This window comes from Euprymna scolopes, chromosome 18 (genome assembly GCF_053919585.1).
Source record: "Euprymna scolopes isolate OS-2025 chromosome 18, ASM5391958v1, whole genome shotgun sequence".
NCBI lineage: Eukaryota > Metazoa > Mollusca > Cephalopoda > Sepiida > Sepiolidae > Euprymna > Euprymna scolopes.
In genome coordinates, this window is record NC_136499.1 from 111,102,943 (window position 1) to 111,130,571 (window position 27,629).

Below are 27,629 nucleotides of genomic sequence, written 5' to 3' on the forward strand. Positions count from 1 at the left end.
GGTGACTCCAACCACTTTGGTTCCTTAAAAGTTCATTGACTGTCCATATCAACTCTTAACAAATAATTTAAATAATTTTTTTTTTTTTTTTTGTACATAGGAGTCGCCACTTATCAAGGCCTGGAGGCCACTCGAGGATAAGGGTAATAGAGCGTACAGTAGTCAATGGGATAATATTGTAGTAATCGTTAGTAATGGAAATTTGGTAAATTGGATTACTTAAGGGGGGAGGGCGATTCATCAAGAATTTGTTTATGTTGGACTTGAAGATAACCAAGTTGTAGTCAGCTGGGAAGCAGGCAAATGGAAGAGAGTTCCACAAGCATCCAGTTCTAAGAAAGAAGCTTTGTTCATGGAATCTACGTTTTGATTTAGGCACAGATAAAGAGTGGGGAAAATTATTGACAGTGGTTTCAACCAGACGGGTGTTTTTTGTGAAAGATTGGCAAGAGGGGACCAGAGATTGAAGCTAAGACGAGCACTTGCCATTGAAATAACGATTAAACAAAGAAAGCAGGGAAGAGAAAAGGACATCCTCCACTAAGCTACGAAGTCTATTTTGTACTCTGTCAAGGCAGGATAGGCTGTTTTTAGCAGCTCCTGCCCAGATGTAGCAATAGTACTCCATCCTTGGACATACTTGACTCTTATATAGATAGAGAATTGCATCAGCAGTGAGATATCTACTGGATCAATAGAAGGATCCTATAATTTTTCCAGCAACCTTAGCAATGGATTTGATGTAAGTGTTCCATTTCAGATCAGGAGTAAAGATTAAGCCCAGAAGCTTGTTAAAACATGGAGCCTCCTCAAGATGAGCACCATCCATTTCAACTGATGTCAGATGGGGATCAGACCATTGATGCAACAATGTGGTGATGAGGCAGAGACTGTAACTTGATTGAAAATGTGGATCTATTATGTTAGAGGTTCTTATTGGGATTCTGTCTAAGATGGCAAGATTAGTGGTTGGTGTGCCAGTCCAAATGTGAAAACAATACTCTGTGCAAATGGTGATTTGTAGAAATATAAAATACTGGCATATACGAGAAGTTTTCTAGTCTGGTAGAAGGAACTTGATTTCTCTGCAGCAGACTTGGCAGTATCTTCAATGCATCTATTCCAATTCATGTTACTTGTGAATGTTGCAACATTTGGTAATACTACTACCAGCCATGGCAATCATTGGTTTGTTATAACTATAAAAGGAAAGGGGCTTTATCTTAGTAGCATTAAATGTAGCCATTCATTTTTGGCTCAATTCTACTAGATGCCCAAAAGATATAGAAAAAAAAATAAATAAAAAATAAAAATCTTTCTTACCTAAATATTGCAAATGAACACGGAGTTGATGAGTCCGTCCAGTAAATGGAATACCTAAAGTTATAAAATTATAATAAAAATAAAAAAATAAAAACAAAGTTAATACAAAAAGGTGGATAAAAGTAACAATTTAGTTTCTAGAAAAATCACTGAAATTTAAGCTGCTCTTATTTTTACTAAACTTTTTTAGCCTAATAAAAATGGTCAAAAGTTATGACCTGTTGACTTAGAATGAGTACTTGATGTCAAATTGATGGTTGAATATGGTTAAATTTCTGCTCATTTTTGCATTAATCCTTAATAATCATTAATTGTAATGGACGCCATAATACTTAGTTTGGTGCCTCGTAACAAAAGTCTATACAAAATTTTAACCAGATTGGCCAACAGTATCAGAGAAAAAGTAAAATGGAGAGGTAAACAGTATAAGAGAAATATAAATTTAGATTCTTAAATAATTTCATATATATATATATATATATATATATATATATATATATATACTAGCATGGGTGCCCGGCGTTGCCCGGGTGTTTGGAGTTGTATGCTGATCAAAAAAAAACGTTTTTTTTTTTTTTAACTTTGTCCCCTATTATGACCCCTTAACATTTATTGTTTGGGGCTCAAATCCAGTTATTAAGTTAGATCCATGTCCACGGAACTTATATATAAAATTTCACGTGTTTAGACTCCAAATTGTAGGAGGAGTTTGGTAGAGTTCTCAAAGGTCAAATCGTAGAACTTTGACCTCTTAATCGGAGGTGTATGCTGTGCAAAAAAATGGTTAATTTTTTAAAACTTTGACCCCTATTATGACCCCTTAAAATTTATAGTTTCGGGCTCAAATCACTTTATTAAGTTAGATCCAGGTTCAAGGAACCTATATCTAAAATTTCAAGTGTCTAGACCCAAAATTGTCGGAGGAGTTTGGTAGAGTTCTTAAAATGGAGAGGTAAACAGTATAAGAGAAATATAAATTTAGATTCTTAAATAATTTCATATATATATATATATATATATATATATATATATATATATATTTGACCCCTTAACAGCCAAATTTCTGGCTGACACCCGTCACATCGATTTTCCCAAATCTCAGTACCCGGTATTTCAAATTTCGAGTCTATAGACTAAAAATTGACAGAGTTATTGCGTAGGGAAATGTACACAGACAGACAGACACACAGACACGTTCACTTTTATATATATATATATATATATATATATATATATATATATCTTATTTATAATATTCCAAATTTTATTATGTTTATATAATTGAGAATTCTGTAAGTGTTCATATACCAATAAATTTTAGGTCTGTATAAAGTGACTTAATTTATAAGCTTCAAAAGTACCAGTTTTTGTAATCAAGCATTCATATATTATTTTCACAAAAAACAAGACAACAAAAGTTGGATTGATAGCAACAAGTAGTGTATTTTGATTGTTCGTTACAAATGTTTTGCGACCATTCGGACAATTTCAAACCTTATATCGTTTGAAAATATTCACAAGAACGGCCTCTCATCAGATGTATGGAAAAAACACTTTTTTAATGAACCATATGGAATCCATTTCCTTTTTAAGGAAAACTATGCGATAAAAGATTTACCTACATTTCTTCCTTCAGAGGTTTTTCCGTTTTCTTGGAAACCTTTGTAGGAAGAAATGTAGGTAAATCTTTTATCGTGATATAAGGTTTGAAATTGTCCGAATGGTCGCGAAACATTTGTAACGAACAATCAAAATACACTACTTGTTGCTATCAATCAAACTTTTGTTGTCTTGTTTTTGTGAAAATAATATGAGATTAAAATATTAATTTCTTGTATGTTTTGTTAAATCATCCAAGATAGAGAACATCACTAACAAACTAAATAAAATTGAATCTACCATAAAATACACCTTTAAACAGAAAAAAACAATTCCATATCTTTTCTAGACATCCAATAAATAATAACCAACCAAGTTTTAAGGTTCATCACAACAAATTAAAATGATTATATACACTTTTACTCACATCACAATGATAAAATTGAAAAGAGGTTTTATAATTGGGTTTTATCTCAGAACCCTAACAATTTGCAGCAAGGAATATATAAATGAAGAATTTGATCACATGGAATGCACCTTAAAAAATTTGCAATACCCTCCATATTTTTTTTTACTAAACACAAAAAGAAAAGCTCTAAAAATTTACTGTAACCAGAATCAAAACAGCCCCAAAATAACCACAATCAAAATAACCCAAAAATAACAATCAAAACAGCCCCAAAATAACCACAATCAAAACAGCCCCAAAATAACCACAATCAAAACAGCCCCAAAATAACCACAATCAAAACAGCCCCAAAATAACCACAATCAAAACAGCCCCAAAATAACCACAATCAAAACAGCCCCAAAATGACCAGAATCATAACAGCCCAAAATGACCAGAATCATAACAGCCTCAAAATAACCAAATACATAACAGAAAATTAATCCTGCCCACTAACAAGAATAACAGTGCAATTTACAAAAATCGAAACAAAATCGGATCCAAATATCACAAAAAAAAAAAAAAAAAAAAAGAAAAACTCTGACAATTAGAGATCTAACCCAGAAACCTGTATCTAACACTAATACTAAAATCAAAGACGGAGTATACTCCATACCCTGTCTTGATTGCGGCAAAGTATACATAGGAGAAACACGTGATCTTAAGAGATTATATGAACACAAAAGAGATGTGAAAAATAATAATACACTTAATGGTATTTTCTGTCACATTATGGAGAATGATCACCATTTTGATTTTAATAATGTGACTTTCCTAAAACACGTACACAATAAATGTCAACAATGCTCTCCTGTCAAAAATCATTAAAAAAAAAAACAAACTAATAATTGTCATAGCCATCTTTTGTCAAAATATTTTCAGTTAATATGTTCCTGTGAAAACTAACTTGCTTTTGAAAATAAGGAAAGGGCGAACCCTATAAAATTTTATTTGAGAGTTCAAGGGATCTACCAGTCTTTTTATTGTTATTCATGTTTCTACTTTCTAGCTAACATTTTCTGGCGATCCCAGCTTCGTGAGGCAGTCTATAATATGATAAAAGAACTCTACTAACATTGAACAACACTGCTTGTGCCATTGTAGCTTAGACGTTTAAATAATGTCTTGCTTGGTTTCCCAGATTCTCGGATTTGCCATAAGGAAATTTTATGGTTGATGCATTCCAAGGGTTGGTCCACTTCAATTTCATCACTGGAAGAAAAAAAAAAAAAAGGTTTGGATTACAAAGAATGCAGAAACAATTTGAAAATCTTTATCAAATGTTTTAAACATAGATAATTATTATTATTATACCAAATGTGAGTTAACATTTGCATTTTTTTTTTTTTTTAAACCACACCAAATGCCATAACGAAATTTTGCAGACCATCTACTAGTTGGCCAGTTGTGTACAAATCCCAAGAGCAATAGGAGCCTTCTATCATGTTTGAAAGTGACACAATGTTCAATGAGCAAGATCGGAGATGCGCCACTGTACAACTCATGCTCTCTACCAATTCAAGTTATAACCATTGCCAATACTCTCAAAATGCATTGCTGGATATCCACAAATAACAGGGATGTGCCCAGAGTGATGAAAAAGTTTGCAGGTGTTTGTCTCCTTATAATGAATTGCGAACCAAGCTGAACTCAAAATAACCAATAGATGCCTAAGCTTCAACTTTCTTTTCACTCATTGAAATTTCTAGAAACTCACATTTGGTATAATAATAAATATCTATATCTAAAACATTCGATAAAAGATTTTCAAATTGTTTCTGCATTTATATTTAAGCATATTTTATGACCGGAAAACACCCGGCAGCCTGCTAGTTTAATTTTAAATGCCAAGAATTAATCTTTGAAATAAACCACATATTTGCATGATAAGAAGCTCATTATAGAGAATTCCATGAAATAATTTACAAATGGAAACAAGGAAAAAAGAGGGAGTTCAAAATATTATTAAAAGAAAGATAAATTGTGCATAGAATGAAGAAATGGAGAGATTGATAAATAAGAAAATATATTTCTACAGAAATATATATATATATATATATATATATATATATATTTGCATGATAAAGTATTTTTCTGTAAATTATTTTAATTTAAAGTTTGACTTCTATATAAAAAAAAAAGATACCCTATAAAAATTTCAATGAGTGTAAAGAATATTGAGAAGACAATATCACCAGATAAAAAAAAAAAGAAAAAAAGAAATAAAATAAAATAAAAATAAATAAAATAAAAATAAATAAAAATAAATAAAATAAAATAAAATAGAAATTTCAATGAGTGTAAAGAAGATAATATCAACAGATAAAAGAAAAAAAAAGAGCAAAACTACAACTCTCTTTATTTGGCCATACTCTTAGGCAAGGCATCTATCTGCCAGCACACCTATACCACCACCACCACTCTGGAATCCTTTTTCCACAACCCTTTTACAAAAGTCAATGTCAGAAGTGCCAGTTTTTTTTGTTTTTTTTGTTTTTTACACGGTGGTCACCACTTATCAAGGCCCGGAAGCCACTCAGGGATAAGGGTTATTGCAAGTACAGTACGTAAGTGTGGAGATTTGATGAAGTGTTTACTTAAGGGGGCGGTTCATTAGGAATTTGTTAACGTTAGTCTTGAAGACATCCAAGTTGTAGTCAGGTGGGAAGCAGGCAGACGGAACAGAGTTCCACAGGCATGCAGTTCTAAGAAAGAAGCTTTGTTCATGGAATCTACGTTTTGATTTAGGCACAGATAAAGAGTGGGTGAAATTTTTCACAGTGGATTCAGCTAGACGGGTGTTTTTCGTGAAAGATTGGCGAGGGGGGACCAGAGACTGGAGTTCAGACGAGCACCTGCCATGGAAATAACGATAAAACAAGGATAGGCTTGCAACGTCTTTTCTGTGGGAGAGAGGTTGCAGGGTAGAGAAAAGGGCATCCCCCACTAAGCCACAAAGTCTATTTTGTACTCTGTCAAGGCAGGATAGGCTGTTTTTAGCAGCTTCTGCCCAGATATGGTAGCAGTGTCGGAAATAAGAGTCTAATGTTAGAAGTACCACAAAAAAAAAAAAAAATCTTCGAAATTTAGCAGGTGAGGATCGTTTTGTCTCCATCATCTTTCTCGCAAAGTCTGTCTCCGCTCTTTCGTTTCTTCAATGGTAGATGCTTGACCGAGTTCCAATCTACGGTTCCTCCCTGTAAAATGTTTGCAACAAATACTCATCTAGCGACAACAGCTGTTAACAACTTCCCTCCTTATCTATCTAGGCCTAAAACTAAACAAAAATTCCATCAGCAGAGTTTCTTTCCCACAACTGTTCAGTGGAACACAATGCCGTTTGACCTTAGACAGAACAGATACTCCCCTTGGATCCTAGCCAGAAGGCCAAGAAGGTATATTTTAGTTTCCTATACAACCCAAAAGCAACATCATTTATTTAAAAATTTTTCTTTTTACATTACATCTTCGGCGATCAGGAGATCCTATTTATTAAAAAGAAGGATGGAAGATGCTGACATACTATGAACATTAAATTAGTGTCCCTACATACTCATTTAATGTTCGTAGTATATTATCTTCCTTTTTTAATAAATAAGATCTCCCGATGGAATAATATATAATCTGGAATCCATGACATACATACAGTATTAATATATACTAGTGCGACCTGTTGAACTTCCACAGGCGACTCATTCATATGTAACGACGTATTGATGTTGGCATTCTGTAGATGTTCAGTGACCTAATATGGAAACGAGACGCTGATATTATTGTAGCTTTTTTGTTAAAACTGATAAAGTATTTATCTAAGCTAACACAAACGCCCGGTAATGCCCAGTCGTAAAGTACGCTAAAATATGATAATTTAATTCTTGCAGATTTCGTATACATTATTATAGAGTTAATGTTCTAGCGATTTTTATAGGTTATAAAATTGTGATTTCAAAAATAAAAATATATATCCATATGACTTGAGTGCATTAGCTAGAATGGAAACCGAAAATAAAAACTTATAAAAAAAAAAAAATATATATATATATATATATATATATATATATACACAGTATCGGCCATAATATAAGGAACGGAAAAAAATTACAATTATTCATGTATATTTCAAAAATTAGTGCATGGATTTTTCTGAAATACTCAGAATAAACAAATAGAACCAATGTGTATAAACTAGTACAAAAAAAAAAAAAAAAAAATTACGATTCAATATTGAGAAATATTTTAGTTTAAAATTATATCTGTGCATTGTGGTCAAAGATGCAGTGAGGTCATAAAGAATAAAGGGATGTTCACTAAATATTGAATGGATTTATTTTTTAAAACATTTGCATTAAAAAAAACAAAGTTTCTATTTCGTTCCTTAACTTTTGGCCAGGATAAATCCACAGATATAATTTAAAACTAAAATATTTCTCAATATTGAATCGTAATTTTATTTTTTTTTTTGGTACTAGTTTGTTGGTTCTATTTGTTTATTCTGAGTATTTCAGAAAAATCCTTGCTCTAATTTTTGAAATATACATGAATAATAGTAATTTTTTTTCTGTTCCTTATATTATGGCCGATACTGTATATATATAACTTGAGTTCCTTCAGCCATAATCGAAACCAAAGCTTATGAAAAATTCTTGATCAAATTATTTATAACAAGAAATAGAAGAACATAACAAACGACCCGGATGCAAGCGTGACACATAAAAGAACACATGCGTACAGTATTAATATATATATTCTAAATGTGAACAGTTAATCTTATCCATACAAATCTTATAATATTTAGAAAGGAAAGACTTTCCCACAAGAATATTAAGCAAAAATCTAGGATTCTTGTCCAGAATTCCCTCTATACTAAAAAAAAAAAAAAAAAATTTGCATTATATACATATCCATGATTAAACAAAAATATCATATTCCAAAAACCACGTAAATTGATCAAGTAGTTTTATTTTTATACAGAAAATCATTTTTAAGTGATTAATGGGAATTTAAAGGCATTACAATATAAATCTGCAAGTTTTAATTATTGTTGAGTTATCTCCCTTTGTTATTTTCAGATTTTTTTTTTTTTTCCAAGATGGTATGCGAGATAGTTGTTCTTTGATTATTCATAAAATTTGATTATTTTTTGTTATTTAAAAATAAAACTACTTGATCAATTTATTAATATGGGGAAATTCTGGACCAAAACCAAAAATAGAAACAAGATAAGATTTTTGCTTACTCTGGAAATTTTCCAAAAACACGGCAGACGTATTCCTTCCTAACCAACTTGTTAAGAATTTGGTCTTCAAGTTCCCGTGTTTTTTCAGAAGTCTTTGCACAGATCAAGACCCCTGATGTTAACCGGTCCAGCCGGTAAATATCTGAAAATTAAAAAAAAAAAAAAAAAAAGTGGTAACTATTTTTAAAGAAATATTTTTATTTAAAACATATCTATAATAGGTCAAGCAGCCATCTATCGAAGGGTTCTCAAATTTTCCTCTTTCACAACTGAATACGTGTTATGAAAACGAAAGAAAATCCGATGATAGTTGCAAAGAAATTGAAAATGTTACTAAAGAAAACTAATTTGTTTTTTAAGGTAACAAAGTTTATTACTGTTGTGAGACTAAAACTTTTCTGCATCATGGACTTTTCCAGAACTATATTACGATAACTCTCAAGGAGCAGTATCGTAATACCATAGAATCAGCAGAAGTACTAGTAGTGCACTGCACAGCGCATGCAACTACCCATATTGGACATCACCGGATAGTAAGCACCGCTTACTCTTTATCCTGTCCTTGTAACCTTTTAGTTAATATATCTTTCTTAAACCTAAACCGTTTTCTGTGTTTTCCTTCAGTGGTTCCAACTTTGGATCTACATCAATTACATCACTAACTGAATCGGAAAAGTCTAGCGAGTCACACAACAGAGCTCATTATACACAGGTTGTATCAAGAAATTCAACAAGTCGCACAATAAAGTTGACTATACACAGGTTGAACACTTCTCCCCACTCCCCCCAGCAACTTGCTTTTACGGTGTCCGAGCACACCTCAAAATCACGTGTGAGGCGTGATTTTTCAAGAACTGTTCGAGACTGTGGACATTAAAAGACCAAGGTCACCATCTTGAATCTTTTTGTTTTTCTTTCTAAGCCTGCACAACAGACAGACCTGAGCACGTTTTTGCGTTAAGCCTTCTCTTTTTTTCTCACACTAACAAAAAAGGTGAATATCTTCAACATTACAAAAGTGATATATATTTACATTTTGGTTATAATCAGCTAACATACTTCCTAACTTCCGGCGAGGCTGCTACCGGCAGTGGTGATAAGGCAAATTAGTTCCCTCACTTTTATTGTTTTTCAGTATTTCTATTGTGAAGCGATTTATTGAAATAAAATATTTTCTTATATTTTATTTCAGGACATGATTGAAATGTATGCAATAAAAATTAATAAAATTATAAAAAGATAAAAATAACAAAATTAATTTATTTGCAATTTTAATAAAATAAAAAAATAAGTTTTATTTTATTTGAAACTTTATAAAGAAATATGTTTATGAAATTATAAAAATTAAAGTTTTTTTTAATTAAAAAAAAAAAAAGGTTTCTATTGGAATTTATGTGACAAATATATGTCTTAACAGTATAAAAATAAAATTATTGAAATCCAAATGACAAATTAAATTATTGAAATCCAAATGACAAATTAAATTATTGAAATCCAAATGACAAATTAAATTATTGAAATCCAAATGACAAATCAAATTATTGAAATCCAAATGACAAATCAAATTATTGAAATCCAAATGACAAATCAAATTATTGAAATCCAAATGACAAATCAAATTATTGAAATCCAAATGACAAATCAAATTATTGAAATCCAAATGACAAATCAAATTATTGAAATCCAAATGACAAATCAAATTATTGAAATCCAAATGACAAATCAAATTATTGAAATCCAAATGACAAATCAAATTATTGAAATCCAAATGACAAATCAAATTATTGAAATCCAAATGACAAATCAAATTATTGAAATCCAAATGACAAATCAAATTATTGAAATCCAAATGACAAATCAAATTATTGAAATCAAAATGACAAATCAAATTATTGAAATCCAAATGACAAATCAAATTATTGAAATCAAAATGACAAATCAAATTATTGAAATCAAAATGGCAAATAAAATTATTGAAATCCAAATGACAAATCAAATTATTGAAATCCAAATGACAAATCAAATTATTGAAATCAAAATGGCAAATCATATTATTGAAATCCAAATGGCAAATCAAATTATTGAAATCCAAATGGCAAATCAAATTATTGAAATCAAAATGACAAATGAAATTATTGAAATCAAAATGACAAATGAAATTATTGAAATCAAAATGACAACATTTCAAGCACCATAAAAAATGTATCAAAATAGTTTTAAAAGAATTTAGAAAGTGTTTATAGAATCCTGTCTGCTCAAGGAAAGTATTTTTTTAGAGAGGAGGATTAATTTTATTTATGGCAGCCACTACTACTCCTCCCTCTTTGTGCTTCTACCCCCCCCCCCAAATTAAATTATAAATAAGAACAAAAATAGATGTAAATTTGAATCTTCATCAAAAAACTACCTTGGGCAGTTTTGTGATGAAGGGACGTAACTCTTGTATCCACAAAAATACAATTTCAGAAAAATGTATTTTGATTTTATTTTTGAAATTTAAAATATATTTTAATGGTATTTTTATCAATACTTAAAAAATAATTTTAAGAGTATTTTAATTTTATTTTTAACCAGCCCGAGTGTCCGGCATTGCCCGGGTGTGTGTAGGTGTGTGTAAGGGTGTTGGTTGAGCAAAAAAAAAAAAATATTAGTGGTAGTAGGCAGGCTTGAACCTATAATGCACAGGAGGAAAAGCAAATGGTCTTATTGATGCGTTGACTGCGATTGTAACGTCACAGGCATTCGAAATAACGTTTTATGCAACTTCGTTGACGCAAAGTTTGAATGCCTTGCAAAAATGTTGATGAAAAAAGTGACCTCTCCTTGTAAAAAAACGGCCTAGTTGACAGTGAAAGAATTAATGTTTTGGGCCAATTTTGTTGTCCGAGATATCAAGCTTTAAAACGAACCAATTTTGTCATGGTCAGACGCGTCTGTCGAAATCTTTTGGCAGACATACAAACCCACACACATTTTGCCCTTTATATCATAGATATTTCCACACAAATTTTCACTGGACATAAAGAATACAATTTTCAAGTAGTTTTCAAGAAATTTTCAAGACATTTTCCATATTCTTAATAACTTTTCAAGGTAATAATAAAAATAAGGCATTTTCAAGGCAAAAGTAAAAATTCAAGTCTGTACGAATTCTGTCTCTAACCCTTTCGAAGTTATAAATCAAGTGAAACCAGCACTGTTCACTGCAATGCTGAAGGATGCCCTCCGAAATGCTGATACAGGCATTGGAATCAGGTACAGAAAAAATATTTTACACAAAAACCGAAATGCATTGTGATGGATTTAATTTGATGATTAAATTTTATTTCATGAGGATCTTAAAAATTTCTTTTTATTTTGAGCGATTTCATTTTTAATTTCAATAAACATTCAATTGAAAGTAAATAAAAAAAAAAATGTAAGTCACGTAGAGACGAGAAATACATAGAAGTGATCACACAATTATATTAATATTGAGAGAAGCAGTCACAGTTGCTTCGTAGTCAATCAGTTTGATACACTTACTTCGAAGATTACTATAACCATATTCTTTACCAAGAATGAAGACAATGGAATTGTAGCGATATCGGCCACAAGGATGGCACGGAATTGATGAAGGTTTGTTAATGACAACGACATGTTCATCATCTTTAATTATCTCAAGTTTTGTGCCCACAACAGGGTTTTCATGCCTGAAAGCAAAGAAAAAAAAAAAAAAAAAGAAAATTAATGATCTGTTTGAGAATATAAAACAAAAAACAAATAAATAACATCTACATTAATCGTGATATGTAACAGCAGTCGCGTGAGATAACCTAGCGGTAAAGGTTTACACTTCTTACCATGAGGTCCCGATTTCTAATTTCGCTAGATTCAGCCATTTTGAGGAGTCGTAGACGACAAAACATGTGTCAGTGGATAATTATATTTAAACAAAAAAACAAAAAAAAAAACAAAAAAAAACAATACATATGCCGCTCCCCATTTGGAGCTACCGAATTGGTCAAAGGGAAAATTATTCCCAACTTGCATTTAGGTAAAAATGCACTTACGTATAAATAATTGAATTTGTTCAAAAAGTATTGCAAACTAAAATAAATAACATCTATGTATATTCCATACATTATTAATGTTTAATGCTTTGCATAAATGTTATACAGTTTTTTTTAATGTTATTATCAACTGTAAATATTTGGTTTTTGTTTCTTCTATTATTTATTCTGATGATGGTCATGTTTCATATCTCATCTAAATACATAAGTGGAAAAGTTGCCTCCCTTTGTCTGGGTTTGTGATGAAATGTTATTTAAGCTTTTTTAGTGTAACAGTGTTACTCCTTGTCTGTATATAAAATGAGTAATTGCGTGTCAGTCGCTCTCTACCTGTCAACATGTAAATAAAGACAAACGGCCTCTTCTGTGTCTGTGTAAAACTAAAAGTGGCTGCGTGTTAATTTATCTTTTTGTCAAGCATTGATATGACTACCCGTGTGAATTTTATTTAAAACACAAAACATTAATAATTAACTAATTAATTAACCAACAATATTTTTTTTGTCAACTGTAAATATTTGGTTTTAGTTTCTGCTATCATTTATTCTGATGATAGTCATGTTTCATTGAGCCGCTGTGAGGAAGGTGGGCTCTCTCTACTATGCTAGAAAGCTACTTACACCTGAAAGTATCCTGTACCTCTATAAAGCCACTATTTGCCCATGTATAGAGTATTGTTGTCACATTTGAGCTGGTGCATCTGCTGCTAATCTCTCACTCCTGGACAGGGTTCAAATAATAGTCAACAACCTGATAGGTCTTGAACTGTCATGTTAGCCTTTGTCCCATCGACGAAATGTTGCACCCCTCTGCCTGTTCTACAAGTATTTTAATAGTAAATGCTCTGACGAACTACAAGCCCTTGGACCCCACCCCCCTTCAACGTAAATACCCCCGACAAACAACAAAGTCCCACGCCTACACAGTAGAGATCCCTAAATGTAAGAAAGCCTTCTATTCCAATAGTTTCTTCCCCAAAACTGCTAGACTTTGGAACTCCCTTCCAGGATTCTGCTTTCCCAACTGTACTGACATGCAGAAGTTCAAGTCTAATGTGAACAGACATCTTGCTGCTCAACTCCCTTCATAATATCCCTGCAACTTATGTCCCTGATAGTAGCCCCCTACATCACTATGCCTTGTTTGGGGTGAAAATGAATTTAAATAAAAAAATGAAATACAAGTGAAGATAATATATCTCCATTGAACCATGTGAAAAGTTGCCTCCCCTTGTCTGGGTTTGTGATGAAATGTTATATTAAGCTTCTTTTTTTTTTTTTTGAGTAACTTAGTGTGACTTTCTTTGTCTGTATATAAAATGAGTAATTGCGTGTCACTCGCTCTCTTTCCTGTCAACATGTAAATAAAGACAAACGGCCTCTTCTCTGTGTCTGTGTAAAACTAAAAGTGGCTGCATGTTAATTTATCTTTTTGTCAAGCGTCGATATGATTACCCGTGTGAATTTTATTCAAAACACATGAGGTTAATAATTAACTAATTAATTAATCAACACAATATCTTTTTTTTTTTGTTAGATGAAAATATTTGGTTTTAGTTTCTTCTATCATCTGTTCTGATGATGGTCATGTTTCGGATCTTATTTAAATACAGTTAGGGAAATAAAATAACCACATATAGCAAAACGAGTGCATCTTGAGGATCCTTTCTTTTTTTTTTACAATGTTACCCCCCCCCCCTTTTTATTGGCAATGAACTCATTTTGCAGTAAGTAAGTAGAATCTAATGATTAATATGATTGTAATCAGATTTCAACGGGATATAATCAGTCTTTCTTAATTTTCTGCGGGATCGATTACAACTTTTTGCTAGTTTTTCTCATGTTCATATATATTCTGTGTATGCAGTCTTTTTTATTAAGTTTTAGCAAAAGATACCTTTTTTCTAATATATTTTTATTAAGAATTATTGAAAAAATTTAAAATTTCAAATAAAAACTCTAATTTTTTATAATTTCATAAACAAATACTTATCATAAAATTTCAAATAAAAAAAACATTTTATTTTTCTGAAAGTATTCAAACTCCTTGGCTTAATATTCACAGGAAACAGGAGTTGCAACAGATACACAAGGGCATTGCCACAGCTGCTGCAAGGAAGGTCGGCATTTTATTTTTTAAACGCTGTTTTTTTTTTGTTTTTTTTTTTGTATAGGGTTCCATGAGCACGTGGAATGTTTCTATGGGGTTCTGCTCCAGCAAAAAGATTGAAAAACACGGCAATGTGGCCCTTATTTATCTCCAAATGAAATCATTCTGCAGTTTCCGATGAAAGAAAATTCAATGATAATTCAGATTTGTACAAAAATTGCTTTTACTTACCGATGGATTTTATGCGACATAAAATCGTTGAATCGGAGTTTGTAGTCAGGGGCTACGATTTTGTTATTCACACGGAGGGAACCAGTTTTGAGGTCATTTAGCTGTGTCAAAAGACGAGAGGAAAACTATGAAATTGTTTTAGCAAATTCTAAAAAGACTATATTACAAAAAAAAAAAAAAAAATGGATAGAAAAAATGAAAAGAAGGAAGAGATATTAAACTGCAATATGAGGAGAGATAGAGAAATAGGTAAGGGGAGATAGAGAAGGTGAAAGGAAAAAGGGAAGAACAGAGAGAGTATGGATTGAAGATAAAGAGAACGGGGAGAAAAGAAAAAGGATGGGTGGAAGAGAAAGGAAGAGGAGAAGAGAGAGATGAAAAAGAGGAGAAGAGAGAGATGAAGAAGAGGAGAAGAGAGAGATGAAGAAGAGGAGAAGAGAGAGATGAAGAAGAGGAGAAGAGAGAGATGAAGAAGAGGAGAAGAGAGAGATGAAGAAGAGGAGAAGAGAGAGATGAAAAAGAGGAGAAGAGAGAGATGAAAAAGAGGATAAGAGAGAGATGAAAAAGAGGAGAAGAGAGAGATGAAAAAGAGGAGAAGAGAGAGATGAAAAAGAGGAGAAGAGAGAGATGAAAAAGAGGAGAAGAGAGAGATGAAAAAGAGGAGAAGAGAGAGATGAAAAAGAGGAGAAGAGAGAGATGAAGAGGAGAAGAGAGAGATGAAGAAGAGGAGAAGAGAGAGATGAAGAAGAGGAGAAGAGAGAGATGAAGAAGAGGAGAAGAGAGAGATGAAGAAGAGGAGAAGAGAGAGATGAAGAAGAGGAGAAGAGAGAGATGAAGAAGAGGAGAAGAGAGAGATGAAGAAGAGGAGAAGAGAGAGATGAAAAAGAGGAGAAGAGAGAGATGAAGAAGAGGAGAAGAGAGAGATGAAGAAGAGGAGAAGAGAGAGATGAAGAAGAGGAGAAGAGAGAGAGGAGAAGAGAGAGATGAAGAAGAGGAGAAGAGAGAGGGGAATAGGAGAAAAGAAGAGAAGGAAGAAAGAGGAAGGGGAAGGGGAGGAGAGACCAGTGGGGGAGGAGAGAACGGTGGGGGGGGAGAGAGAGGAAGGGAAGAAGAGGCGAAAGAAGAGTGAATAGGAGATTAAAAAGAAAAATAGTTGCCTTACCAAGCTTTCATCTGATGGAACGTGAAATTCTTTCTTGAAAACATCGAAAACCGTCCTTCTTACCCAACGTCCTTTCACGTAAGAAGAAAATTCGTGGTAATAAGGGTATACCTTTCGGAGACCTACAAAAACACATAAATAGTAAAATTGAAATTACTAAAATATCAAAAAAAAAATATTTTGGGTTCACAGACATCAACTTCTTGTTAACAGACACGACGGTCATTCTGTTATTGATACTGAGAGGTGGTAGGAGATTAGAAAGAGATTGTGATACATGATAAAAAGACAGTTAAAGTGTGAGTAGGAGAGAGAGAGTGGGAAAGAGAGCAAGAGAAAGAAAGAGAGAGTGAGAAAGAGAGAGTGAGAGAGAAAGAGTGGAAGAGAAAGAAATTGTTTCTTCCTTGCAAGAACTGTTAGAATTTGCTTATCAGTCCCAATCATCACCACAACTATCAGAGAGATGACAATCTCTCACTTACTTTTAACTTTGATTTCAGAATACTATTCAGCTGCTAACAAGTTACAAGGTGCCTTCAATAAGTTTCCAAACATGTTTTGTACAGGCGTTTAAAATTAAAATGTTGTGTTAGAGAATGGACCGAGAGAGAGGGAGGTGAGTAAATTATATTGTAGACAGGTTGACCGGAAGTGAGGGTCAGCTGATCGGATTGCATGAGTCACGTGAACAGTTTAGCTGAATCGAAGAGATTGGGTTTTGACATAGAAAGCGACGGACGGCTTAACAGTCATCTCCTCCCCTTCACTGGGGGGGGGAGGAGGGGGATGCTGACATGTGTGGAAATAAGACCTAGAAGTAAACCACGCAAGCCAGAGATTCACTTTCCATCCTTCTGCAAGACATCTGGAAAGTGAAATAAAAACTATAAAACCAATTCAGCGTTTTGGAGTGAAATGAATCTTCGTCCCCAAAACAGGTACCAGTCTCCCCTCCAAGACACGAGATGGTTCCAGATAGACCAACATCCACGACACATGAAGGTATGTCTAAAATACATGTACCACACACACACAACGGCATATGAACGAATAGACTGGACCACTAGACAATCACACAACGTTAACCCTTATTAGATAACACAACAGTTGTAGACTTTCGAGTGTATATCCGACACAGTTACTCAACCAAGAACCACATCACTATATAAAAGCATATAAGATATCAACGGATACACCCTCGAGAGTCAAAACAAGGAAAAGAATATGCTGTTGTCTTAGCCCTAGTTATTACTATACACCTTATAAGATGACTGACCAATTTTTATGATTTCAGGTTCAAATGAACAGCTACAGCGGGAGCTTGAATACACCCTACTAAAGCCGTATTGTCACATCTGGTGAATTAAAAAAATGCAATCTGGACGTGAGGACACTTTAGAAGAATGATATGCAATAAAATTCCGTTTTTAACTTGGAAAAAATGCCACAGAAACGTATGGAATGCTTAAACTGCTTTTGGACCATCTTGCAGGACTCAAGCATAAGAGATTCAAGGAAGGCAAAGTGTCTGTGAGGAATAATGAGAGGTGTGACAGGAGTAAGGAAGAGTTGATTGGTCAAATAAAGAATTTCATGGATCGTCGTGTGTAGAGACAATAAGTGCACAGTTTGATGTCAGTGTGGGAACTGTACAGACAATTATTCACAAAGAACTGAAGATGTGGAAGATTTGCGTGAATGCACCAGTCCACAACTCCTGCCTTGTCAGAAATTATTTGACCAAGATGGGCATCAAGACAGTTCCTCATCCTCCTTATAGCCCAGATCTTACTCCCTGTGACTTTTAGTTATTCCCTAAGTTCAAGGAAAACTGGCTTGGTGGGGATGCCCTTTTCTCTTCCCGGCAACCTCTCTCCCACAGAAGAGACGTTGCGAGCCTGTCTCTGTTTTATCATTATTTCCCTGGCAAGTGCTTGTCTGAGCTTGATTCTCTGGTCCCCCCCTCGCCAATCTTTCACGAAAAACACCCGACTAGCTGAAACCACTGTCAATAATTTTCCCCACTCTTTATCCGTGCCTAAATCAAAACGTAGATTCCATGAACAAAGCTTCTTTCTTAGAACTGCATGGCTGTGAAACTCTCTGCCGCTTGCCTATTTCCCCCCCGAATTCAACTTGGATGTCTTCAAGTCCAACACAAACAAATACCTGATGAACCGCCCCCTTAAGTAATGACACCTTATCAAATTCCCAATACTAACTATTACTACGATACTATCCCATTGATTACTGTACACACAATAACCCTTATCCCCGAGTGGCTCCTGTGCCTTGATAAGTCGTGACCCTCCCCCACATGTAAAAAAAAAAAAACTTTAGAGGCTGTTGTTATGAGATAATTGAAGAGATTAAAGAGGCTATGACGAGGGTCATTGACACACTCACACAAGAGAACTTCCAAGTTGTTGGAACAGTACAAGTGTATAGTAGCCAGAGGAGATTACTTCGAAGGAGACTAGAGTTTTATGTGTGTACTCTCAATAAACGAGCACATACAAAAGAAATCTGGAAACTTATTGACGACACCTTGTAGATCTACATCTACAAGGCATCATTTTCATCCAATTTATTTCTTCATATTTGTGACTTACCACTCACAAATGACTACTTTATTTCAATGTAAAAATTTCCATTTTTAAACTAGTTTAAAATTGAAATACATCTGAAATATGTTTGAAAGTCGAATTACAATGCAATATTATGAAAATAAATATTTATTTGTTTAAAATCAATATATTTCGGAGTTATACTCCTTCGTCAGAATTAAAAAAAAAATTTTTTTTCCTTGCAATGATGTTAAGTTACAGAAAAAAAAAATTATCTGCTGTGTTGTTTTTGAAATGCCAGAAGAATGTGTTTGGTAATGAGATTTGAAACTTTTTTTCTTCAAGTTAGCATTATGGTGGGGGGAAAAAAAATTTTTTTTTTAATTTTGACAAATGAGTATAACTAAAAATAAAATTAATTATAACTCCAAAATATATATTGATTTTAAACAAGTAAATGTTTATTTTCATAATGTTGTGTTGTAATTTAGCTTTCAAACATATTTCATACGTATTTCAATTTTAAATTCAAATTCAATCAATGCTTCTAAAACGGAAAACACTACCCTGAATATATATATATATATATATATATATTTTAAATAAAATACTAGGCGGAATTTTCTCAAGAGCTCTTTCGGCTATCATCTTTCAATGTTTCAACCTTCAGCCGGCAAAAAGAAACATCAAACGCATTGTTTCTCTTTGGGGAACTTTGAATTTTTTCTCCTTTTTTTTTTTCTCCCTTGTTGTGCCAACATTTTTAATTGTTTTTTTAAACGTAAATAAATTTAATTAATGTCCCCGTACGTTGGCACATTAAATAAGTTCCCCAATAGAACTCTTTATTTTCGTTACGATATTATTTAGATTGCTATCAATTTACTCCTGAAGAGATGATAGCCGAAAGAGCTCTCGAGAAACTTCCACCTAGTATTTTATTTAAAACCATATACAAATTCTGTACCTCTAAACATTTATTTAAATATATATATATATATAGAAGTGAACATGTCTGTGTGTGTGTCTGTGTATATTTCCCTACGCAATAACTCTGTCAATTTTTAGTCTACAGACTCAAAATTTGATATACAGGGTACTGAGATTTGTGAAAATCGATGTGGTCGGGTTTCGGACAGAAATTTCGCTGTTAAGGGGTTAAATGATCCTGAACTCCTGATCTTAAATGGAATACGTACATCAAATCTGTTGCCAAGGCCGCTGGAAAAATGGTCGGATCCTTCTATCGATCCAGTAGATATCTCACTGCTGATGCAATTCTCTATCTATATAAGAGCCAGATACATCCAAGGATGGAGTACTGTTGTCACATATGGGCAGGAGCTGCTAGAAAAGACTTGTCCTGCCTTGATAGGGTTCAAAATAGACTTCGGGGCCTGGTGGGAGATGTCCTTTTCTCTTCGCTGCAACCTCTGTCTCACAGAAGAGATGTTGCGAGTTTGTCTCTGCTTTATCGTTATTTTCATGGAAAGTGTTCAACTGAGCTTCAATCTATGGTCCCCCCTCGCCAAACTTTCACAAGAAACACTAGACTAGCTGAAAACACTATCAATAATTTTCCCCACTCTTTATCTGTACCTAAACCTAAACATAGATTCCATGATCAAAGCTTCTTTCTTAGAACTGCACGCCTGTGGAATTGTCTTCCGTTTTCCTGCTTTCTATAATATGGTTGTCTTCAAGTCCAACGTGAACAAGTTTCTGATGAGCCGTTCCACTTAAGTTAACAAATTTACCGAACTTCCATTACTATAGATTACTATATTGTCCTTTTGACTAATCTACACTCTTTAACCCTTATCCTTGAGTGGCCTATCGGCCTTGATAAGTGGTGACGTCTATGTAAAAAAAAAAAAAAAAGTTCAACGATTTGACCATTGAGAACTCTACCAAACTCCTCCGACAATTTTGGGTCTAAACACTTGACATTTTAGATATAGGTTCCTTGGACATGGATTTAACTTAATAACTTGATTTGAGCCCAAAACAATAAATATTAAGGGGTCATAATAGGGGTCAAAGTTAAAAACAGTTACCGTTTTTTTGTTTATTTATTTTTATTTTGCTCAGCATACACCTCCAAACACCTGAGCAACCATTGCTAGTATACATATACAGCCAGCGTCTAATCTTGCTAAAGCATTGCAGAATTTTAAATGGTAAAATCTAAGACATTGCTTACCATCTTCATAATAATATTCAGTTTCTGAAAGAACATCGGAACCGTAGCCTGGATCTGGATTGGTCGTCAAAGGACCAGTTGATTTAATCCCTTTACTTTGTTGCCTCTTCCACTAGAACAAAAAAAAAAAAATAGGATGTAAAATTAAAAAATAGATTAATAAAAAAATAAAATCCGAAAGCATGTATTAAAAAAAGCATTTGTATTAATTACAATTTAATTTATGACCAGGGTTCAATCCTCAGTCGAATCGTACCAAAAATTGTAAAATGGTACGTGATGCCTCCTTTCTAAAAAATTCAGCATTATAAGGGAATGATCAAGGGTAAGTGGAGCAATTTGGGGAATAAAGTGAATGGCATCCTTTCTTACACATCAATGTAACAGACAATGAAATGGGAACCTTTGGGCCACTCTTGGCTATAGTCAACCATTTAGATAGCTTAATTTAATTGCTAAAAACAAATATTATCAGCTTCTTCCCATTGCAACCAAATCTAGCTTGTCAGCTTCCAGTTCATTTTTGGTCTTCCTCTTTTTTTTCTTTATCAGAGTTCCATTTGAACACTTGGTTAATAATTCTCTCTGGGGTAAATCTTACCGTGTGCCGAGACATAAAATAGTCTAAAGCCTATCAAGTTAGAACGAAATAAAATGGTGGTCTCATTAAAGCAATAGTCGAACCTCAATGCTCACTCAACAATTGAAAATTAAACAAAATACTGGTAGAACATTATATTTTTGCATGATTGGTGACATTGGATGTATTTCTATCAGTATTTTGTTTAATTTTCGGTTTTTGAGCGATTATCAATGCTCAACTATAGCTCAAATGAGATCATGTTTTGTTTTCGTTTTAACTCAATGAGCTTTACAGTACTTTTATTTTTAAGTTAAAAAATAACACTTAAAAAAAAAAGTTAAAATGCACATATAAAAAACTAGGCACCGCCAAAAATGGCCGCAAAATCAAGTTGTTGTTGTTTTTTAAAACTAAATTACATTTATTAAAATCCATTATTTCTGAGTAACTTTTTTTTTTTCCAGAAAGATAAAACCCTGAATTTTATCATATAGAAAACAGAATAATGTAAAACTTTTTCTACTATTTTTAATTCAATTTTAAATGTTAAATTTTCCCAAAAAGTCAACAATTGTTATTTTTTGTCTTGCACAAAAAACGTACTTAAATATTTAAAAAAAAAGGGTTTTTGAAATAATTTATTTATTCATTTATTGTCTAACTAAGATTTAGGATGATTTTCTAAGAGAATATGCAAAAATATTATAATATAAGTACCTGAATTTCAAATAATTCCACTTATTCATATATGTAACCAGATATTTCGCGTCGCCGAAGAGTTCAGATCGACTCTGTTTACGTTTTCTTTCGATGAGACGAAAACTATGGAAGGCTAAACAGGCCAAAAAAACTTATTTTTCAGTGACGAAAATTTCAATGTATTATTAAGCTGAGGCTGGCCAGTACCAGATGGGTGACCATTTGTATGAGTTTGGTTTTTAATGTGTATGTGTGTGGGGGCCAGGCTCCCCAAAATGGGGGGAGGGGGCAATTTAAAGCAGAATAAAAAAAAAATTATTTCAGCACGTTTGGTCCACCGTAGTCGAAAGGCGGCAAACGTTTTCAAACGAGATCGAAAAAAATGATGCTATTTTTAACACAAAGGGCACAATATTTATCGAATTTTTTTTTTTGTATCGATTATTCAAAGCATGCTCTGTTTAATAATGGTCATGCATTATTCGGCTCGCTAAAAAAAAATTGTTAATTTATTTATCAAAAATTTTAAAATGGCTTTTTTCGTATAAATATAAAAAAAATTTTTTTTTTGTTTTGCTTAACTTAAATTAATTATTTTACTTAACATATTCACCGAATTTCACACTTCAAAACTCAAAAGCGGGATAATTAAACACAATCGAAGTTCTGATATTCAGACGTCAAAATAAGGTATGCAAACAATTTTTTTTTTTTTTTTTTTTTAATCTATAATTCTGTCCCTTACAACAACACAATATGTTTTGTTCAGTTTCAGATGATTATTTTAAGCATATTTGTTCCCACTTCAAAACAAGGGGGGGTTTTGTAAGCAAAAAAAAATATATATATAAATATCGTTTATGAAAAATAAGTACACTGTTATAAAGTTCATTCTTCTCCTAATAATCGCTGAAAATTTCGTATTGATCGGATAATTACCTGATTTTTGGTAGATTTTTAAAAAGACGGTCCGTCAAAAAGTACTGACCTGCCCCCCCAGTTTTGGCGGTGCCTATAAAAAACTTATCCAGGAAGGTAGAAGAGTAACTTATCTTGCCTTTGGTAACATTCATTTGTTGTATAATTTTTTCACACACACTTTTTTTGCCGGGGGGGGGGGATATTCTATTAAATGCCCTGGTTTGTATTACTGTACACATAGATTCGAAAAAGTTGTCAAAAAACAAAAACAAATAAATGTTATCAAAGACAAGATAAGTTACTTTTCTACCTAACTGGATAATTTTTTAGTGTTTTTATTTTATGTAACTTGTTTATTCAGCTCGAAAAACATAGAGTGTTTACCGATGTATTCGAAAATTGCAAATGGCGGGGGCACTCTCTGGTAAACATGGTAAGCTTGGGAAAATGAGTTAAAACTAAAAAACTAACAAAAATATTGTTAGAAACTCGCTCAATATATGCTACAGGCTGACATATATTCGGTGGTGGGGTTTTAACAGTATTTTGTGTATTCTTTTTAGTTTGAACTTGTTTTTTCCAAGCTTACCATGTTTACCAGAGAGTGCCCCGCCATTTGCAATTTTCGAATACATCGGTAAACACTATGTTTTTCGAGCTGAATAAACATGTTACATTAAATAAAAACTTTTAAAAATTATCCAGTTAGGTAGAAAAGTAACTTATCTTGCCTTTGATAACATTTATTTGTTATATATTTGTTTTTTGGCAACTTTTTCGAATCTATGTGTACAGTAATACAAACCCAAATGCCCATAGTTTCTTACCTTTTTCAAGGCACGCTTCGACATTGCTCCCGGGGCTGGAACATACGTTTTCTTCGCTGTTATTTCAACATTTTTTGCGTGATTGTTTGTCTCTGTAGCTTCTTCTTCACAAACTTTGTTTATATTGGAAACATTTTTAAGAGACGAATCGTCAGTTGGACTTGTTGGACTAGTTTCGACAGGGTTATCGCCATTCGTATCGTTCTCGGGCGCTTTTTCTAACATATCAACATCGTTTTTCGATTTTAAAATATCACTGTCGACATTAGAAGAGGCCGCCGCCATTTCTTCTCCTGCTACTGCATTGTCCATTATTGTTGACATTCTACGGATAAAAGAACAAGATATGGAATTCGTTCTGCAAGAATTACTAGGTATATTCCTTCTTAGACAACAAGGATATCCCTTTAAGCTAAAGGTTTTCGGAAGGGACCCGGTGATTTTGGGGTATATCAACCTCCTCCACTGTTGGACAAGGAAGGTTTTTTTGGCTAAGATTGTGAAAACACACATAACATATTTCTCAGTGATTGGAAATAAACCTAAATTTACTTTGGATCGATTTCAATAAAAAGAATGTCATTAAAACAAAGTTCTGGTGTGATTTTTTTTATGGACGAATTTGAACTTGAAGAAAACACATGTTCTCAAGGGGGATAACTCTCATGGACGAAAACAACCGGGACAATGTATAAAAATCCCTTTAGAAAATTATTCCATTTAAAGATTTCCTAGGCACGGACAAAAATAGGTATTTATTTTCAGAAAATTTACAAATAAAAATTCAGAAAAATTTGGCACAAGGCCGAAGATGGGGGAGGGGAAAGGACGGTCTTCTCTGACTAGTGCTAACTAATCTAACCTAACTAGTTCCTACTTTCACTCTACTTACACCATAATACCACATTCATACTATACATCCATCAGCGTATACATCCTTCATCAATCACTATAAGAACATCATACCATGATAACCTAACAACAAACGGACAAAAATAGGGGGACATAGTTTTGAAAGCCGATTTATCATAATTTTTTTCTAGGTTTCCGACAACTTTTTGATTGTATTTGAAAGACTAATGACTAAACTTAATTTCCAAAAGGAAAAAAAATATTTGTACACGCGAAAAAAAAAAAAGCTATGGAAAATGTTTTCACGGCGAGCTAAATTTTGAAGTTAAATAAATTCATTGTAAAAATTCTTTAAAAGATAAATATTAGTTTTCTGGGTCTATTTCAAAGATAATTAGTAAAGTCCTAAGATATTGAATTAAATTAAAAAAAAAAACCTTGTTTGTACAAAACATAAATTAATTAGCCCAAAAACCGAGTGCTGTTCGCAAAATGCAACAAACTAAAGTTTTGTAAACACGAAAGCCCAAAATTTCAGCCAGTCGAAAGACTGTGAAAATGACGTCATGTAATTAAAGGGGAGGAAGGTTGTGCTAGTTTTCTTCTTTTTTTTTTTTTCCTCCAGGCGTGCATCCGAACATTCCTATTCTGAATGATTGTATAATTTTTTTCGACTTTTTAATTTAATTATTTTTGTGTGTTCTTGTTATTAAATTATTTTTTTTTTAATATTGTTCCATATTATATAAAAAATTATGTTATGCGGAAAATTTCACATTCTTTCAAGCAAGGAAAATATTAAAATCTTACATATAAAAATTATGCGAAATCTGTCATTTAAAAAGAAAAAGTAGAAATAGATTTTGCTATTAGAATTTTTTTGTGTGAAAATATTAAATAAATAATGCTTAGTTCAATAAAAATATCGGTAGTTCGAGAAATTCATTTTTCTTTGAGTTATCGAATTCATTAATACAGACTTTAGGGTCTTTTATCGTAATGTTTCTGTAAAAATTAATTTTTTTTAATTGTTATATTGTACGATGCTTTATTTTCATAGAAAAAGCAAAAATAAATTCCTTTATTTTTTTTATTACTGAAAACCATAACTTTAGTAAAGGTATTTTTTGTTTAAACAAAATAATACATTTCCACTAAGATTTAAATAAAAATAATGGGATCAATATATTCTGTGATCATTATTTGATAAATACTGAAAAGTTCATTAAAATTGGTCAATTTTCTGATTTTTGGTGATTTTTTATGCAAAGGGAGGGGTCAAAATGTTTATTCATTTTGAACATTGGCATTCATTTTGCACGCACCTAAGATCTCCTAAAATTTATTCAGAATATAACAGAAATTGCTACAAATTTGTAATATACTAGCAGGCCGCCTGGCATTGCCCAGTCGTAAAATACGCTTAAATATGATATTTTGATTAATGCAGATTTCGTATTGATTATTATATTAGATTGGACCCAATATATAGTAACGATTTAAAAATTAAAAAAAAAAATAACTTGTGCGCCACTATCGAGAATCGAAACCAAAACGTTTAGCTTATGATTTACTTTTTCCTTTGATGTTAATGCCTGAGCTATGAAGACGTTTGCTGCAAGGCTAAAAATTAAAACATGAACCAATGGCTATTACGTTACGCATGCATATTTGTAATGCTATCGTTTCACCATCATCTGGCAAAGTCCATTTTAAAAAATTTTCACACTTTTGCATCGATTTTCCCCGGCTAAAACCCAAATATAAAGTTTTGCATGGATTCGAACAACCTATATATTAAGTTTCATGTCTGCAGACCAAAAACTGACAGAGGAGTTTGGTAGGCAATTTTTTTAAAACAAAAATATATATGTATACATAAATATATATATAGAAAGGGTTTTTAATATGAATATCAATCTACAAAAAAAAAAATTATAGGAGAATAGATCATTTTGTGCAGGCAAATAGTTTTCTGGATATTAAGAAATTTTTTTTTTTTTTCAATGTATTACTTAAATTTCAATGGCGTTCGCCATTTTTAACATGGGGAGGAGGGGGTGTTTTGTGACACGCATGCGCATTAATACTTTTCAGTTGGAAAAAAAACATGGCCACCAGTAAAAACATAAGAGATTACACTGGATAATAAAGGTCTTAATATCCAGAAAACTACTTGTCCGCGCAAAATTTAAATGTGATATTTGTTTTCAGCATACTCGAAAACGTTTAAAGTTGCCAATTTAATAGTGAATGTTAAGGTGGAAAAGGTAAAAATATGTATAAATATATATATATAATATAAAGCTCTCTGTGTGTGTGTGTGTGTGTGTGTGTGTGTGTGTGTGTGTGTGTGTGTGTGTGGTCACGAATAGGCTCCTATATGGTTCACTATTTTAAAAAACTGATTGCATATAATGATAGAAGATGTATCGAGAGACAGGAATGGGTATGTTTGATCTGGCAGAACGGTGGTTCAATAAAATTGTGGGGTGTGCGTTCATGCCTGGTCCACAAAATATGGAAATAAAAAATTTAAAAAATTAAAAAAAAAACGTTTACAAGTGTTTTTGATATAGATGTACATAAGAATACTTTGATAAGTATGTTTTTACTTTGCCTGCTTACCCCACCTGACTGTGGAACTCTGTTCCGTCTGCCTGCTTCCCACCTGACTACAACTTGGATGTCTTCAAGTCCAACGTAAACAAATTCCTGATGAACCGCCCCCTTAAGTAGACACTTTATTAAATCTCCACACTAACGTATTGTACTTACAAAAACCCTTATCCCTGAGTGGCTTCCGGGCCTTGATAA

The 27,629-nt window shown here is 32.7% G+C and overlaps 1 protein-coding gene across 2 annotated transcripts in view; it reads right to left on the reverse strand.

Moving 5' to 3' along the window:
- The window catches only part of LOC145297761 (pseudouridylate synthase RPUSD2-like), a 58,334-nt gene that overhangs the window by 7,425 nt on the left and 23,280 nt on the right, over positions 1-27,629 (reverse strand). Inside the window, exons 1-8 of one of the 2 annotated variants that reach the window (XM_080144003.1) lie at positions 23,961-24,653; positions 20,931-21,042; positions 16,161-16,282; positions 14,999-15,099; positions 12,132-12,298; positions 8,607-8,748; positions 4,446-4,582; positions 1,324-1,377 (exon numbers count right to left, since the gene is read on the reverse strand). In XM_080144003.1, the coding sequence (XP_080000129.1) occupies positions 1,324-1,377; positions 4,446-4,582; positions 8,607-8,748; positions 12,132-12,298; positions 14,999-15,099; positions 16,161-16,282; positions 20,931-21,042; positions 23,961-24,473 (1,348 nt within the window). In that variant the 5' untranslated portion in view covers positions 24,474-24,653. Of the gene's footprint in view, positions 1-1,323; positions 1,378-4,445; positions 4,583-8,606; positions 8,749-12,131; positions 12,299-14,998; positions 15,100-16,160; positions 16,283-20,930; positions 21,043-23,960; positions 24,654-27,629 lie in introns of those variants that run through there. The other variant, XM_080144004.1, reaches the window with a different exon arrangement.